At 35.7% G+C, this 17,250-nt stretch overlaps 4 protein-coding genes across 4 annotated transcripts; 3 read left to right on the top strand and 1 right to left on the bottom strand.

Moving 5' to 3' along the window:
- LOC107911593 (protein RGF1 INDUCIBLE TRANSCRIPTION FACTOR 1) lies at window positions 1-2,011 on the top strand. Its single transcript, XM_016839446.2, has 5 exons — window positions 1-520; window positions 614-790; window positions 867-941; window positions 1,186-1,326; window positions 1,418-2,011. Exons 1-5 carry the CDS (start codon window positions 518-520, stop codon window positions 1,748-1,750), a joined length of 729 nt encoding a protein of 242 aa, XP_016694935.1. The 5' UTR covers window positions 1-517; the 3' UTR covers window positions 1,751-2,011.
- Window positions 2,012-3,398: 1,387 nt separating this feature from the next.
- LOC107911594 (flavin-containing monooxygenase FMO GS-OX-like 3) lies at window positions 3,399-5,948 on the bottom strand. The gene is made up of 7 exons (XM_016839447.2): window positions 5,135-5,948; window positions 4,892-4,962; window positions 4,670-4,819; window positions 4,496-4,578; window positions 4,283-4,418; window positions 3,870-4,043; window positions 3,399-3,781 (listed from the first exon to the last, which is right to left on the bottom strand). The coding sequence occupies exons 1-7, from the start codon at window positions 5,670-5,672 to the stop codon at window positions 3,614-3,616; spliced, it is 1,320 nt and encodes a 439-aa protein (XP_016694936.1). The 5' UTR covers window positions 5,673-5,948; the 3' UTR covers window positions 3,399-3,613.
- A 154-nt stretch (window positions 5,949-6,102) lies between these two features.
- LOC107910830 (uncharacterized) lies at window positions 6,103-7,170 on the top strand. The gene is made up of 2 exons (XM_016838763.1): window positions 6,103-6,253; window positions 6,347-7,170. Exons 1-2 carry the CDS (start codon window positions 6,103-6,105, stop codon window positions 7,168-7,170), a joined length of 975 nt encoding a protein of 324 aa, XP_016694252.1.
- Window positions 7,171-7,186: 16 nt separating this feature from the next.
- On the top strand, window positions 7,187-11,691 carry LOC107910831 (uncharacterized). The gene is made up of 7 exons (XM_016838764.1): window positions 7,187-7,887; window positions 8,336-8,407; window positions 8,524-8,563; window positions 9,162-9,234; window positions 9,276-10,510; window positions 10,601-11,399; window positions 11,489-11,691. Exons 1-7 carry the CDS (start codon window positions 7,187-7,189, stop codon window positions 11,689-11,691), a joined length of 3,123 nt encoding a protein of 1,040 aa, XP_016694253.1.
- The last annotated feature ends 5,559 nt before the right edge of the window (window positions 11,692-17,250 follow it).

The raw sequence follows: 17,250 nt of genomic DNA, 5'->3' as shown, positions 1-17,250 counted from the left end.
GACTTTTCTTTTACCGTTTTCCACCGAGAACTGAGAAAAGGCACTGTTTCTCGTCTTGTCATTATGCAGTTAGCACAGAAGAGAGAGAGAGAGGACCAAAGGGCTAGGGTTTAAACTTTAAAGGGTTTTGGGGACATGAGCTCTTAGTAAACAGCAAAATAGTATAGAAGAAGGAAAGAAATTTATCTTTGCCTTCGCTTTCCATCACTATTCTATTACTTTCTTCCTTTTAATCTCCAGCCCTTGTAATTAATAAATCCATTTATTTCTCAAATACACATTAGAAGATAGAACAGGTCTTTAAAAAAGGCCAACCCCTCTCCTTCTCTCTCCTTTTCTTTCTCTTGTTTTTTCATTGGTAACTGCAAGACCGCCAGCCGCAGTTGCCAGGCGCCGTTTCTCTTTTCTTGAGCTTTCATCTCATGTCCTCTCTCTCCTCAATAATGGTTTGTCCACCATTATATTCTTAAGCCTTGACCAGATTAATATCTCTTTTTTAATTTCAAGCAGGTAAATCATGGTAAGTCTCTCTTTTTCTCCTTTTTTTTTCTTTTTTCTTTCTGCTTTATCGTTTGTGAAAGCTAAATGAGTTTATGGCTTTTTTTTTTAATAGTTGTTTTCTTCATATGTTCCTCGTTGGCTTCAAGTTCTTCTGACGGAGAAATTCTTCAACGCTTGTATAATTCATGAAGATGCGAGGAAAAACGAGAAGAATATATATTGCTTGGATTGTTGTATCAGTATATGCCCTCGCTGCTTGGCTCCTCACAGTTCCCACAGGCTCTTACAGGTTCCCCCTTGCATCTTGTAATTCTCTTGATATCGTATGATTTCAAGTGCTTTAACTCTCTTTCTCAAGTTCTCAGGTAAGAAGATATGTCTACCATGATGTTATAAGGTTGGATGATGCAACCAAATTAATGGACTGCGCCTTTGTTCAAGTAAGTCATCACCCTTTGCTCCTTAATTCAACTTCAATTCCAACAAACATAGAAAACAAAACATGTTTCAAATTTAGCTTTTTGTGAGTAATTTAATTGCTCTTTGTCGTGTCTAATACTTTCGGCATGCTTGGTAAAAAGAGCTGAAATTGTCATAAAGCCAAATGTCTGAGTTACGAAACAAGTCTTCAATGCTGTACTCACGGTCTTTCTTTGTTCTGTCTTTGTTTTGTTGTTCCATAAGTCATACATAACAAATAGCGCAAAAGTGGTATTTATAAACCAAAGGCCACAAACAAGGCAGTTCAGAGGCTCCGGCAATTTCTGCACCATCTGCGACAGAAGCCTGCAAGACCCTTATCTCTTTTGCTCTCTTTCCTGCAAGGTTACTTTTTCCTTTGTTATTATTTTATTGCCTTTTTATTCCCAGTAGTACATTTTTTCAACAATTTCAGCTACCATTTTCTTCATAGCAGATAGATTATCTGTCAAGAACAGAAGATGGGCTTTCCAAGTTCCTGTTTGAGTGCAATTATTTGCCTTTACCTGATTCTGGTCTGGATGATGGTTTGGTGACGCCCGACTCGGTCCTTGAGCCGTCTTGTTCCACCAAAACGTCTTCTGGGTCTGGTGGATACGATGAAGTGTGGTGCCGGGCACTTGCTTGCACCGCTGCAACGTCGGAGATTGTGAGGAAGAAAAGGACAAGCTTGACAGCATGTCGTCCGACATGTCCTCCGGTATCCGAAGTTTCAGGAAATTTAATGAACCGGAGAAAGAAAGCTCCACAACGAGCTCCACTGTATTGAAACTTGATTTCATCTATGGAAGTGAGAGAGGTAAGGGGAGATTGTGACATTGTTGGTATTTATATATATTTCATTTTCAGGCAATTTACGGATGAAATCTCCCAGTTTTGTTAATGCACTGCCCTATCCTCTCCCATAGCATAGTTATTTATATTCATCCTAAAAAACCTATTCTTTCTCTCTTCCGTATGTAGTCATAGGGAGTAATAGTAATACTGACAGAAGCTGCTGTATTAATATAATATGATTTATATTTCCCAACCTATATGCTTCACTGTTTTATTTTTTATTGTTTAACTTGAACAATGTCATGTTATTAAGTTCCATATCACGAAGATGAAAGATGACGATATCAAAATATCAATTATCATCTTTGTAGATTGATCCCAATCTTCACACACACAGGGTAATTCAATTATTTATTGGTTTCCTTTCCTTTGAGAAAGGTAGTACAATATTGTCTTTTTTGTATTTCAATATTCTAGTTAAATTTTCCCATAATGTTTTGTACATGGAAGAATTTTAAGGTGAAGTATTCCGTATGTTCCGATTAATGCAAATTGTTTATAATATTGTGTATTTTTATAACAAAAATTATTACAAAATTATATATTTAAAATCAAACATTATAGTATTTTAATTTTTAAAGTTAAACATTAGGTAAAACTGGTTTAGTGTTTTACGCATGTACAATTTTAAATTTCATCTTCTCATCAAACTGTTTCATCCAGACATCCTTGGACTAGTGGGATGATCATCGTCATTAGATTTTCACTTCGCTCCACCATTAAGAGTTAGACATCATCAACACCATTGTAAATCTCAATAATACTATTAGTATTTGTTTAAAGTTATGAAAAATAAGAGAGGGAGATTAAGTGTGAAGAGGTAATTAACGGTTTGTCGATTTAGTGAGGAACAACCTTTTGATATAAGGTTTTGGTCACCTTATGCAAGGACAAGTGTTGGGCCTCTGAGTTTCTGCCACGTGTCTTTATATGTGTTGGCTTCTTCTTTCGTTTCTGCACATAAAATACAATGTTTTTGTACCCTTTACAACAGCATTGATGAAGCATGCCGACGTTTGTTTACAAAGCAAAGCTAAAATTGCGGTCACAGTCCTGGGTGTGTTTTTTTTAATGCTCGAGATAAATGGGACCACAACGCTCTTGCTCAAAGCTATTGCTTGCACAAATAATAGGAGTTAATTTGGCGTGAAACTGCCATCACTTTGTAGCAAAATTTTATGTGCTTTTTGCTTGTGCAATATATCTGACAGGAAAAAGGGGTGAAGAGATAGATGGATTTATATACACGAATCTAAAGTGGGTCCAGGAATTACAGTAAGGTTGCATTCGCATCGACTGCCGTGTTTACGCTATAGAAAAGAGTCGGGTAAATGCATTCACTGTAAATTTATAGCCCAATTTCACAAGCTCCCCACACCCTGAATGTTCATACAAAAAGCATCTAGCAGTTGCTGAAACCTCCAAAACTAAAATGTTGGCCTAGGCCCAAATCCTTTGCAAAGATGAGGTCCTTTCTTCCTCACAGCAATATGGGAAATTCAATCTTTTGATTATAATTTTGTGTTTTGACTTTGAGCCGGTTGAACAAAGGTGATACAGACAAGCATTAACATACATAATTTCAGATGAAATTCTACTGTATTTCTGTTTCTTATTGTCTCTGATATGTAAAGCTGGTTAAGTGTGTGAGACAGGGAAGTAAGCCATCTCACTTTCAAATGATAAAAGAACAATTTAGGAATACAAAAAAAAAACCTGTGCATGTAAATATAGTATATCTGACATGCAAGGAGTATATATAATGTTGATCTAGATGATTTATGGTATGAGCAAGTTAATCAGAAGATTCTATTTCTTGTATCCATTTGTCAACATCCCATGTATCTCGAAAATTTTCACCATGACCGAATATGCCTTTCACGAAGCTGAAAAACGTTATTTCTTCCCACGATTTCGGGGGCCTGATGTCCGACTGAGCAGCAAGCCAACTTGCATACTCGCCCTGCCATCACCCAAACAAAACAAAATCAACAGTAAGCAGACAAAGATAGAGACAGAGTTTTGGCTATGTGAAAGTTGGGAGTTGAAACCTCGTCATTCTGAAGGCTATGAGTATGATATTTGGGCCATCCGGCCTTCTCCATCTGCTCGTAAAATTCTTCAACAGAAGCTGCCATTGCTTCTTGTGTTGGCAGCTTCACCTTGCCGGACAAAACTTTTGCTACCCATATTGCTTGTAACTCTATTACTCTAAACACCAGTGCCTGATTGTTTAAACATCCAATTCCAATGTCAAAACTTGAAACACAGTTTTAAAGTATAGTATTACTAATCAATCCATTCAATACTCTGGCTAAACAAAAGCCTTGGCTATTAAACTAACATTTGAGCAAAACTCAGATGGATGGTTCATAGCGTTAGGACTTGAAACTGCAACCTCTTGTTCAGAAGTAACATTTAATTCCCATGACACGTTCTGATCAAATGGAAGATAAAAGCTTACCCTGTAATTTAATCCCACAAAAGAAAGCCAAGGGGCTAAGCTCGGTGGAAATATATGTTTATACAGAGGTCCGACACGGTTATCGTCCACGGTAACAATCCCATTTGACTTGAGAAATGGTAAGTGGAATTTGTACCTGCAAGAGATGATTTTCCCTCAGGATGATTGAAAAGCGTTTCTAAATATGAAAAAGGACAATGTATTTGAAAATACCCAGTGCAATGAATAATGACATCTGCCTCAACAATTGATCCATCTTGAAATACCACTTTACCATCTTCGTGAGCGCATTCAATCTGCATAAAATGTCGCTCTATCAGCCAAAAAAAAAAGAAAAAAAAAGAGACCAGCTTAAACAAAATTAATTGATAAAAATGAATAAGAAACCGGTGAATGTGGCCAGGCGTTATCATAATTTTTCAGATTTATCAACTTGATATCGGATCCTCTGAAAGCCAAATGAACTTGTTTTGCAAGAGGGGAGATCTCTCTCAAAATGTCGGTGGCACTTGGTCCGTTCCCGATGAGCACCACTATCTGTCGGTAATAACCCAGAATCATTGTAGGAATTGCGTGGATAGAATTGAAATGTACCATAAATTTAAAAACCTTATTTTCAAACTGTTCTGGAGTTCGATAATTATGACTATGCATTTGTAATCCGGGCCAAGTATCCCTGCCTAATGAAAATAATTATACATATGTATTAGAAACAGACAATTATTACAACATAACAGTTGAATTCGAGATGTGATGACATTTACCAACAACTGCCGCATAGAGAAACAATATTCATGTATTTGGAAGCAGTAGTAGTTACAGAAAGCTGATGTAACGGCATCAATGAAATACCTGGAAATTCTGCAACTTTTGGCTCTGTGTTTTTACCATTGCAAATAACCACAGCCTCAAAAACCTCTTCTTTGGATTCCCATCTTGACTCGGTCTCTCGAGTCCTAGACTCAACAACCCAGTCGTGACTCACCACATCAACTAGCTCCACCCGAATCACTTCATGCCCAAATCGAATCAACTCCATCAACCCAAAGGCCCGAGCAAAGTCTTGGAGAAACCTGAGCACCTCTTCATGACCCGGAAAAGGCCTTGTATCTCCACTTTCTCTCTTCACAAATGGATAGTCCAAGAAACTCATAACCTGCCTAGGAAGGTTAGTTCGAAGGGATTTGTAGAGGCTACTATGAACTATTTCCCGATTCGGGTCGAGGCCTAATAGGTCAGATTCCACCAGTGAATCATAGAGCCATGTACCGCCAACTTGGTTGGCCTTTTCAAATACAGTGACACGGTGACCTTCTCTTTGAAGCTCTCTGGCCGTAACAAGCCCTGCAGTGCCAGCACCGATGACCGCTACATTATAAGATTGTCCCATTTTCGGCTATCACGATCGACGGTGTACCTCTTCAGTTTTCAAGATCTATTTGGGAGGCCAGGTTTCGATTCTCTTAAATTAATACATGCTATATTTTGGTCAAACACTCAAAATGGTCAATGTAGTTCAAGATTACAAACTTTGACAAAACTGGATTGGTTTACATTAGATAAAAGTCAAGAGTGTGTTATTTACATCATTGCTGACGTATTTGTTTATTTATAATCGTTGATTTCTATATTTAATGAAAGAGTTTCAGACATGATTTGAAAAAAAAAAGATGAGTTCTCTCTGTGAAAACTCTGACTTTGAAAAATCCATTGTTGAGGAATTGATCCCTAAGAAAGTTCATTTCAGAGGTGAAGATGTTGATACAATGAGTAATATGATGATCGACACGACACCGGAAAAACCTATCTCGTAGAAGGACATGCTTGTCGGCCAATCGTCAAAGGATACTTCCAATGTTTTGGAAGGAAAAGATGATTTAGATATTTTGGACGGGGATATTCAAAAATCTCTTGTTAATGGCGTTCCATCAATTTCCTTCTCAGATAGGATTCATAAAATCCTTATTCAAGGTATGGAGAACACAGTGATTTTAAAGCTTCTTGGTCGTAATATTGGTTTTTCAGTTTTGTAGAATAAACTATTCAATCTATGGAGACCTTCAGCGGCTTTACATATGATGGATATAGAAAATGGATATTTCTTGGTTAAATATCAGAATAAGTTGGACTGTGAAAAGGCACTTTCTGAGGGTCCTTGGATCATTTTTGGTCAATATTTAACGGTTCAACCTTGGACGTTAGCTTTTGATCCCACACAAGCTTACCCTAGTGTTGTGATGGCATGGATTAGATTCCCTGGTTTACCTGGTTATTTATACAATCATAAGATCATCACTGAGATAGGGGAAACAGTTGGAAAGGTGGTTAAATTGGACATGAATACGGATAGTAGGACTAGGGGAAGATTTGCCAGACTAGCTATTTATGTCGACCTGGAGAAGCCGTTGATATCCCATATTTTGATCAACGGTCGAAAGCAGAATGTTGAATATGAATTGTTACCTACAATTTGCTTTCACTGTGGGAGGTATGGACATGTGGAGAATTCTTGTTCTTTTAGAACACTCGAAAGTCATAGTGAAAAGGAGATTGTTCCGTCGGAAATGTCATCGGAGAATCAAACCACGGTCAAGGTTGGCGCGGAGAAGGAACACGGGATTTTCGGACCATGGATGATCGTTGAAAAGAAATCAAGGCGGAAATTTAGAGATAATATGAATAATTCCTTTAATAGCCAACAAATTGAAAAGGAAGGTTCCCGTTTTAGAGTCCTTAATGATAAAGATTCACACAAAGAAGATGCTGAAGGTTCTTTGCTGGATTCCAGACGCTATAAAGGAAAAGAAATATCACAAGGCAATTTTACAGGGAAAGTTTCTGCTACTTTCCTTAATGGCCGAAGAGAGTGGAAAAAAATATATTATTAATAAGGAGGCGGGTTTGATGGAGAATGGTGGCCCTACTATTAAAATGAACAACAGGCCTAATTCGGAGCCCAGTAAGCCCAGTTCTAGTCTGAAGGAAAACCTGCATAATTTAGAGAAGCCTGATAGTAGATTGGGTAATGGGGCTCTACCTGCTGGTCTGGCCCGGGGAGTTCTGGACTTATCTGTTCCAGTTTTGGCAGCCCAGCACCTCCCTGCCACTGTTGGAAGGGACAGTCGGTCTTTGGCAGTGGATGAATTGCAAATAAATCCAGGCGACGACATGGGTTTCAGACTGGAAGAAGAAAGCTCTATAAATGAGACAGTGTTGGAGGTTTCAAGACGAGATCACACTGCTGTTTCACTGGATGTCGAAAATCTGGGTTCTGGCCGACATTCGGCGGTTGTATTCCATAAAAATCTTCAAATCAAGGAAAATAACAGCGCTCAATCCCCAAAAAATTATGATTCTGCGCTGGTGCTATCCTCTAGTTCGGGGAAATCCTTTAAACATAAAGGTAGAAGTCAAGCTAAAAAACAAGCTAAACTTCTACATAGCAGCAATACTCGTTTCAAAATTTCCGGAGCCCAGCGAACTCCCTTGAAGGAATCGATGGAGCATATTGCCGAGAGCATTTCGACCCTTGCAACTCCTAATTCTGGGGTTACAATTAGCATTGGAACTGATGCGCAGATAGGGGGAGAACATGCTCCTGGACAGTAAGGGTGGTCTTATTAATCCTTATAGGGTTTGATATTTTTATTTTTTGTTAATTGCTATTGGGCTTTTGATTTATTTTATTTTATTTTATTTTACCTTAGTTTTTATTATGGCTTTAAATTTAAAATTTTTTTCATGGAATTGTCAAGGGTGTGCTAGCAGGAAATTTTTACGAGCCTTTCAGGAATACAATGTAGAGCACAGGCCAAATATTGTTTGTTTGGTGGAACCGAGAGTGAGTGGTACAAAGGCTAATATTATTATTGAAAAATTAGGTTTTAATCATTCACATCGGGTTGAAGCTGTTGGTTTCTCAGGTGGCATATGGATTGGATGGAAGGATTCTATCCAAATTCATATCATTCGGAATCATCCACAATTTATTTTTTTACGTGTTAATAATTTTATTCCCAATAATTCCTTTTTTATTTCCTTTGTGTATGGCAGTCCTGATAGGGCAAAACGAAAGCTTTTGTGGGAGGACTTAAAATCCGTTAATTCTAATCTTTCTTTTCCTTGGTTAATTATGGGGGATTTCAATGCTATTTTTGTCTCCCTCAGATAAAAAGAGTCATGTTTCTACTGGTAAGCGCTGTGATTTTTTTGGTAATTTTGTTGATTTTTGTGAGTTGCAGGATTTGGGGTTTAATGGACCTACTTACACTTGGCAAAGAGGTAATACTTTCGTCAGACTTGACCGGGCCTTAGCTAATGATGCTTGGGTGTCCGCTTTTCCACAATACTCTATTCACCATCTTACTCGTATTAAGTTCGACCATAAGCCTCTCTTGTTATCAACTATGGTCGACCTTAGCTTTCCTCAAGGCAGACCTTTTAGGTTTTTAGCGGGATGGACGAAGCATAATGATTTCCATAACCTGGTTAAAGAAAAGTGGAGCTTCTCAGGTAATATGTTTGAATCTTTGAATAATTTTACTTTTTTTGCTAAAGATTGGAACAGGAATATATATGGCCTTTTGTGTACTTGTAAGAGAAATCTTACGAGATCTCTTAATAATATCCAAAAAGTTTTGGAGCATTCTCCCTCTACGTATTTAGCAGGAAAATAATTGGAAATTCGGGATGAGCTGGAAAATGTGCTTGACCACGAAGATTTACTTTGGAGACAAAAGGCTCGCTGCGATTGGCTTCAATTGGGGGACCGAAATACAAAGTTTTTCATAGTCGCACATTGAGGAGAAGGAATTTTAATCGTATCAGAACCTTACGCATTGATAATGGGGATTGGTGCACTGATCAAGACGTCCTGCAGGCTAAGGCAGTGGATTTCTTTGAAGGTCTTTTTGGAGAGGATTCTGCTACCGTGAGGGATTTTCCAAATGTTGGTCTCCCAGCTTTAATTCTTCTGAGATTTCTTTCCTGGAAGCTCCTGTCACTAATGAGGAGATTAAAAGGGCATTGTTTGACATGGCTCCTTTAAAAGCTCCCGGAAGTGATGGTTTCCATGCTCAATTTTTTCAAAGTCAATGGGATATTCTTGGAAACGATGTTTGTCAGTGGGTTAAAGAAATCTTTGATGGTCGTCCGATTGAACCTGAATTGAACAATACGCTGATTGTGTTGATTCCTAAAAAAGAGAACCCTGAAGACTTTAACCACTTTAGGCCCATTAGTCTTTGTTCTGTTCTCTACAAGTTGGTTATGAAAATAATAGCGAATCGATTTAAGGTGATCTTTCCTAAGTTAATATCCCAAGAACAAGCTGGGTTTATAGCTTGGCGTAACATTTCTGACAATATTATTTTAGCTCAAGAAATCATCCATTCTATGCGTTGTAATAGGAAAGGAAGGAAGTGGATGGCTATTAAGTTAGATTTGGAGAAAGCCTATGACAGGGTTAGTTGGGAATTTATAAGTGCTTCTTTGGTTGCTGCTGGAATCCCTGTCTCTTTGAGGGGAGTTATCATGTCCGCTATTTCTTCCTCTTCTATGCAAATTCTATGGAATAGGTCGCCTACTAAAAAATTCAAGCCTAAGAGAGGAATTCGCCAGGGCTGTCCTTTATCGCCTTATCTCTTTGTGCTCTGCATGGAGTGGTTAGGACATTTTATTCAGCCTGAAATTGACTCTGGAAAATGGGATCCAATTCATCTTTCTCGCACAGGTCCTTCAGTTTCTCATTTGTTCTTCGCGAATGATTTAGTGATCTTCTGTAAAGCTCAGCTTGACCAAGCTCGCCTGCTGGATAGCATTCTAACTCAATTTTGTGAAATCTCAGGCCACCAAATCAGTGTTAGGAAAAGTAACATATTCTTTTCCAAAGATACTGAAGCTAATATTCGTAATCAAATTAACCAGCTTTTTGGTTTTCAGGAAGTCCGTAATCTTGGTACTTATTTAGGTGTTCCTCTTTTACACGAAAGGATTACTAAAAGTACCCTGAGTTTTATTGTGGATAAAGTTAGGAAGAAATTGCAGAGTTGGGACGCTAGGAAGCTATCCATTGCAGGAAGAATCACTTTAGTCCAATCAGTTCTTCTTTCTATTCCTAATTACTTCATGCAGTCCTTGATGATCCTAAAAGGTGTTAGTGTTGATATTGAAAAATTGGTCAGGCAGTTTATCTGGGGTAATACTGATGGACAACCCAAAATGTCTTTGGTGGGTTAGAATTCTATTTGCCAACCGAGGTCTCGGGGAGGCCTTGGATTCAGACATTTGGAAGATCAAAACTCATCTTTTCTTATGAAGATTGGTTTTAATTTTGCTTCTAAAAGTAATGTTCTTTGGGTTCGTGTTCTTCGTGCCAAATATGGATGGAAAGATCAATTCCCTGATTCTATCAATAGAAGCCAATGTTCTCATTTATGGAGGGCACTTTCCAAGATTTGGCCTCTTCTTCGAGAGAATATTGCTTGGTCTATTGGAGATGGAGCTAGTGCTCGATGTTGGATAGATCCTTGGATTCCAAGTATGGGCCCTTTAATTTCAAAAATTTCTCATTCTGCTAACCTTGATTTGGATTGTTGTGTCAGAGAGATGGTCAATTCTGATGGTAGCTGGAATCTGGATCTGTTTCGTGCCTGGGTGCCTGAAGATATAATAAATAGAATTATTAGCATTCCTCCTCCTCACCCTAACTCTGGTTCGGATAAGATTATTTGGGCCTCATCTGCATCTGGTGTCTTTTCAGTTCGTAGTGCCTATTGGTATCTGAAAGAGAATTCTTGGAATCCCCAAGAGGATTACTGGAAGATTGTTTGGAAATATCCAGGCCCTCAGAGACTAAGAGTCTTTCTTTGGCTTGCTTTCCAACAAAAACTTCTTACTAATTCGGAACGAGCTAGAAGGAGAATCGGTCATTGCAGCTCCTGTCCTATTTGTGGCCATGATATCGAAGATTTGGTGCATGTTCTCAGAGATTGTCCTTCCGCGCAGGATGTGTGGCGGCTTGTGATTCCAGATCAGCTAAAACAAAGGTTTTTCTCTGTTTCTTTTCAGGATTGGCTTTCTCTTAACCTTTGTTTTCATGAAAGATTGCAGGATTATGGTCTCATGTGGTCATGCCTGTTTGGATTAGTCACATGGCGTCTATGGAAAAATAGAAATCTATTCTCTTTCAACATATTTCTTGGACAGCATCGGAAGTGGTGAAAGTCTCTAGTTGCTGGGGCCGACACTATACCTATTATGTTGGAGATCACTTTAAGAGCAAGCAGGGCTCTTCTTTGATGGTCAATTCATATGACAATTGGGTGTTTTTATTCACTGATGGAGCTGTAGCCAGAGATTCTGATTATGCTGCAATAGGAGGCGTGGCTCGGGATCGTGATGGAAATTAGATTGTGGGTTTTAATCGGTTCCTTGGTGTGTGCTCTCCGTTCGAAGCCGAAGTTTGAGCTATTCTTGATGAGATCCTCATTTTACTTAGTAAGGGTTATAAACGAGTTACTATTATGACAGATAATCTTGAAGTTGCCCAGATCTTGTCCGATATAGATTTGGAGGATTCAGGGATCACTGTGATCCGAAGAACTCTTCGTATTTTGCCAAACTCAGTTTGAGTTGGAAATCAAGTTTACAAGTTATGGATGCAGCTCCTAATGATATTTTGGATTTATTACAAGTTGATAAAACGAACGGTTGCTTTATGTAATTGATGTTTTTCATTTCACCAAAAAAAAATGAAAGAGTTTCACATATTTTATTTCTCATCTTATTGAACTCAATTATGGAATTTTAAAAGGTGATTAAGATTATAAATTATGAGGTTATTTGTATTTTTTACATAAAATCTAAAAAAGAATACGAGATTTAATTATTTTTATTATTTCAATTAAAATTACATTAGATTTTTATAAACCTTTTAATAAAGTTGTTACAACTCAGTCATATATTAGATTATATGTCAAGAGTGAGGTCAAACCCTTTAAATTTAATTAGATTATAACACACCTATATGATGTTTGTTTATTGAAATGATAAAGTTGAAAGTTTAGAAATTATGGTGGTCTTGATTCAAATTTTATTAATAGAATATTATGGCATGTTTACAACTGACTTTGACATAACTCAAGCACGATATATTTGGAGTGATTGCAAACACTTAGTACGATAAGAAAGTTAGCACCAGATGATCCAAAGCAATGGACAAAAATCAACAAAAGAACTAAGCAACCAAACTAGAGAGAATGGTGACAAATCCATCTCTAAAATCACTTTCAAAAGCAAGACTACATGCATAAGTAAGAGTAGGCAAAAACTTCTAAAAGTAATGACTTATTAAACAATGGAAAACAAACGAAAAAGAACATATAAAACTTAAGACAACACGGGTCCAAACTGACTCGTGAAATCATTTATTATTTTAAAAAACTTTCAAACAGAAATAAATTAAGAAACTAACGAAGAGCCACCCACTTTTCAAGAAAAACTGTTGTTGGTCGGTGAAGTTTCAGCGACAATAAATACTATCATCTGTCCATCACAACTTGTGAAAACAACAAAGATACCCACAAAATAAATCTACAAGTTGAAAAGAGAGAAGACACATAGTGTGAATGAAACAAAGAAAGGAAGAGAGAGGGGGTTTATGGAGGGGGAGAAAAATGCAAGTGATAGTCAGCTCGAGGCTAACACCGCCACTGAGCAAAACAAAAGAAAATGAACAAAGGACTTGAAAAAAGAAGAAGAAATTTTTAGGGTTTTCAATTCGTCCTTTACATTATGTGTACATTTTTATTGACATAAAAATATAAAAAAAATTGAATTTTTGATGATTTTTTAATTAAGTTGAATTTGATTGTTAGGTAACAAAAGCATTATTAAAATAAAGATTGTGACACCTTTGATTTTCTTTCTTTTTTCTATTTAGACCAATGGTGTGAGAAGGAAGAAAAGTTATCTTGTTTCTAGAATATATATATATAAAAGAAATTGCATATTATACATACTTTTCAATTATATAAACGTGAAACTATGAGAAAATGTTACTGAAACACCTTTGATTTGAAACCAATTTACTTGACATTAATAAAACAAATTGTTGGGATTGGAGAGAAACAAAGTGTTAACAAGTTTTTGATTGAGTTATTTGTGTATAAACAATAATTGTAGTTATTGGATGTTCCCAAGTCTTAGATCCAAGAATCCTTCACTTTTTACCCACACCCTCTTCATTCCTTTATGATCAAAATTTGTTCCGTAAGAATATTTGGTGTTAGACGGTAATTTGGAGGTTTTCTCGCCAACTACATCACCAAGCTGACAAAATTTTAAAGAATTTGACGAGGAACTAGACAAATGGATCCACCAATGAGTTATGCTACCATGTGCGCTTAGAGAATCAGTAATAATCTTTTAAAATTCTATATTTCATCCTCTAATCATTTATAAATTTATATATTAATTAGAATCTATTTTAAGATTTCATTTAAATCAAATGTAAAGAAAGAATATGATACTATTAATGAATAAATTAAAAAAACTCATATTTTAATTATATAATTGTTTTCATGTCGTTTGCTTCTTCTTTTTTTGTCCAGCATGCCAGCTTCCAGGTTGGCTACCACCTACCTTTTTCTCCCTCCCACCAACATTTTATTTCTTTCTTCTTCTCATTCACTCCACATGTTTTCTCTATTTTTCAGTTTGCAGATCTATTTTGTGGGTATATTTCACAAGTTGTAATGGATAGATGACGGTGTCTGTCGTTCATTAAAACTCCACCAGCCACCAGTAGTATTTCTTGGAAAGTGGGTGACTCTTCATTAGCTTCTTCATCTGTTTTTGCTTTGAGAATATTTTAAAATAATAAATTATTTTACGAATCGATTTGGACTCGTGTTTCTTCAGTTTTATATGTTTTTTGTTTGTTTTTCCATTATTTAATAAGTCTTCAGTTTTAGAAGTTTTTGTTTGCTATTGTAGCACATTTTTTAATCTTGCTTGTGCATGTAATATTAGTTTTACAAGTGATTTTAGGGATGATTTTGTTGTCATCCTCTCTAGTTTGGTGAATACTCGATTCTTTTGTCAATTTTTGCTCGCCGTTTTGGACCATCCAGAGTTAATTTTCTTATCGTATTAACTGCTTGCAATTACTCCAGATATTTCGTGCTTGAGTTGTGACAAAGCCAATTGTCAACGTGTCATAATGTTCTATTGATGCTGAGCCTAAAGCCTTTGTTTTGTTGATAGATTTTTTCCTTCATCATTTACAACGAGTGTTTGCTATTTCCCCCCTAAATTGTATGGTTTCATTCATTGAATGAATTAATGAATTTACCTTTCAAAAAAATAATTGTCTTCATTAATTTCAAAAACTTAGCATGACTTAGTATGAACCCGTAATTAAATGAAATGTTTAAATTTTATGAATGCATGTGAATTATTTTATTAAATGATTTATTTGTTATGCTATTGGTAAATGTAAATTCAATAAGGTGGAATTATGTTGAAATAATCTAAGTTACTTAGATAATATAATGTGATGTGTAACACCCCCTACCCGTATTCGTCGCCGGAATAGGGTACGAGCCATTACCGAAGTTTACCTAATTAATTTTTTCCCGTTATTACAAGTTAATTACTATTCATTTACTGAAACATGTCATGACGTCCTTTAGATAGGTCTCCAAAGCCCAAAACATACTACGGGACCAAACCGGGATTTAATCAAAACCATAGGGAATTTTTCGCAAAGTCTCCAATTTTTATTTTTATTAAAAAAAACTCAATATAATCCCTTTATAAATATTCAACCTTCCCTGCAATTTTTAAAAACGGAGATCAATACCAAACCAACCAATCTATTTCAATGAATTTGATACCAAATCATACTTCAATTATAATTATACTATTTAGCATATTCATCTCACTTTAATACATATTCATTAAACAAGTTTTTGTATTTATATTATCATCAAACTATATACATGCCATATAAATCAAAAAGGAAGTTTACAAAAGCTATTAGGGATAATCTGAATAGTGTGATCCTCAGTGTCGACCGATCCTCTGTATATTTTCACGTCAATCTACAAGAGACATTGAATACACTCAAGTAAGCTTATAGAAACTTAGTAAGTTCATAGGCATAAAACATAAATCTTACCAAACATTTATACACTTATACATTATACACCAATACTAAGTTTACCTGTCAATCACAATCATTGGTGAGTCCCTTGGAATAAACTCACTACTACTTATCCTTTTACTATAATTCTTTTGGGTCCATTTGTCACTTACCATCCTTAATCAAAATTAGGGAACGGTTACAGAAAATTGAGTACTTCACTTCCACTTTGCCATAGTATAACTATGGTCTTACGTATGATCACTTATCACTTGTCACTGATCAGATAAGTGTAGCTGAAGCTATCACTTATCACTTGTCACTGATCAGATAAGTGTAGCTGAAGCTATTACTTATCACTTGTCACTGATTAGAAGTACTCAAATCCGGCGTTCCGCTCAATTTGATCATTTATTCAGTTTTCGTATTTTTATTTTATTCTCATTTCAACAATAACTATATTTCATCATACATTATATAATTTATGAAATTAACATTTAATCATTAAATTTCAGCCATATGAACTTACCTGGGTCGATTTGCAGAATTTGTAAAAGTTCAGAGACTAATCAGCTACTTTTTCTTTTCCTTGGCTTGCTTCGGGTTCTCAATCGATCATTGTAAAATTATTCACTTATCAGTATTGATTTCACCTTCACTCTATTTCACATCCTTAATGTTTATAACCCGCTTATAGGTAACATTATCTATAATTTCACTATTTACTTATGTATATTCAATGCTGTCCATCCGTGTCATAGTCACTAAATTATTTTTATCTTGAGCTACAGAACTCCAAATTAGGATTCGAAAATTTTCCCTGAAACTAGACTCACATATCTTCTTACCATAAAATTTTCAGAATTTTTGGTTTATCCAATAAGTAAATTTTATTCTTTAAAGTCACCCCTGTTCTGTTGTCTGACAGTTCCGACCCTTCTTCACTAAAAATGAATTATCTCCTCGTACGGGATTCGAATGATGTTTCTATTTGTTTCTCTTGAAAATAGACTCATTCAGGATTTTAAATATATAAATTTAATTCCATAATTATTTTTATTCAATTTTTGATGATTTTCCAAAGTCAGAACAGGGGAACCCGAAATCATTCTCCTCTTGTCTCACAAAATTTATTATATCTCATGATTTACAATTTCATTACTTACATCATTTCTTTTATGAGAAACTAGACTCAATAAGCTTTAATTTCATATTTTATTATCCTCTAATTAAATTCCCACAATTTTTGGTGATTTTTTAAAATTAGACTATTGCTGCTGTCTAAAACTGCTTTAGTGAAAAATGTTGATTTCCATTTTACCCCAAATTTCACAGTTTATACAATTTAGTCCTTTCTCAATTAACCCCTCAATTGATCTAATTTTTCTCAATTAACATCTTGTACAACTATTTTACACTACTATATAGCTTTTTATTTTCAAAAACACAACACCAAACCCTAATTCTAAACTTTTTCACAATTACGTCCCTAAAATCGATTTCTATCAAAATCACATAATAAAATCATCTTATAATAAAATTAAAGCTTTAATTCCATGTTAATTCATCATAAAAATTCAGCACTCATCAATGGTAACTCTCAAAATCAGTCATGAAATCAAAAACTAATGAAATAATTAGTTGGACCTAATTGTAAAAGTATCAAAATCACAAAAACTAGAAGAAATAATCAAGAATTAAACTTACATTATTCAAATATATGAAAAAACAGCTTGGAGGGACTCTTATATGGCGTTTTGGCTGAGAATTATAAGAATTACCTAGAAACTCTTTTAATCAAGAATTTTATTTGTTAATTTTT

Source organism: Gossypium hirsutum, chromosome D11, assembly GCF_007990345.1.
Source record: "Gossypium hirsutum isolate 1008001.06 chromosome D11, Gossypium_hirsutum_v2.1, whole genome shotgun sequence".
Lineage (NCBI taxonomy): Eukaryota > Viridiplantae > Streptophyta > Magnoliopsida > Malvales > Malvaceae > Gossypium > Gossypium hirsutum.
Note: the sequence above shows the minus strand (reverse complement) of the source record. Positions and strands in the feature narration are given on the sequence as shown.

Bases quoted from the DNA above. Each gene is read 5' to 3' on its own strand.
- LOC107911593 (XM_016839446.2), top strand. The intron at 942-1,185 runs GTAAGTCATCAC...TTGTTCCATAAG, and splicing joins TGGACTGCGCCTTTGTTCAA to TCATACATAACAAATAGCGC. The intron at 1,327-1,417 runs GTTACTTTTTCC...TCTTCATAGCAG, and splicing joins TTTGCTCTCTTTCCTGCAAG to ATAGATTATCTGTCAAGAAC.
- LOC107911594 (XM_016839447.2), bottom strand. From the start codon at position 5,672: ATGGGACAATCTTATAATGTAGCGGTCATCGGTGCTGGCACTGCAGGG. The intron at 4,579-4,669 runs GTTTCTTATTCA...CATTTTATGCAG, and splicing joins ACGCCTGGCCACATTCACCG to ATTGAATGCGCTCACGAAGA. The intron at 4,419-4,495 runs GTATTTTCAAAT...CATCTCTTGCAG, and splicing joins GTCATTATTCATTGCACTGG to GTACAAATTCCACTTACCAT.
- LOC107910830 (XM_016838763.1), top strand. From the start codon at position 6,103: ATGCTTGTCGGCCAATCGTCAAAGGATACTTCCAATGTTTTGGAAGGA. The intron at 6,254-6,346 runs GTATGGAGAACA...GGAGACCTTCAG, and splicing joins TCATAAAATCCTTATTCAAG to CGGCTTTACATATGATGGAT.
- LOC107910831 (XM_016838764.1), top strand. From the start codon at position 7,187: ATGGAGAATGGTGGCCCTACTATTAAAATGAACAACAGGCCTAATTCG. The intron at 7,888-8,335 runs GTAAGGGTGGTC...TGTGTATGGCAG, and splicing joins GGAGAACATGCTCCTGGACA to TCCTGATAGGGCAAAACGAA. The intron at 10,511-10,600 runs GTGGGTTAGAAT...TTTCTTATGAAG, and splicing joins GACAACCCAAAATGTCTTTG to ATTGGTTTTAATTTTGCTTC.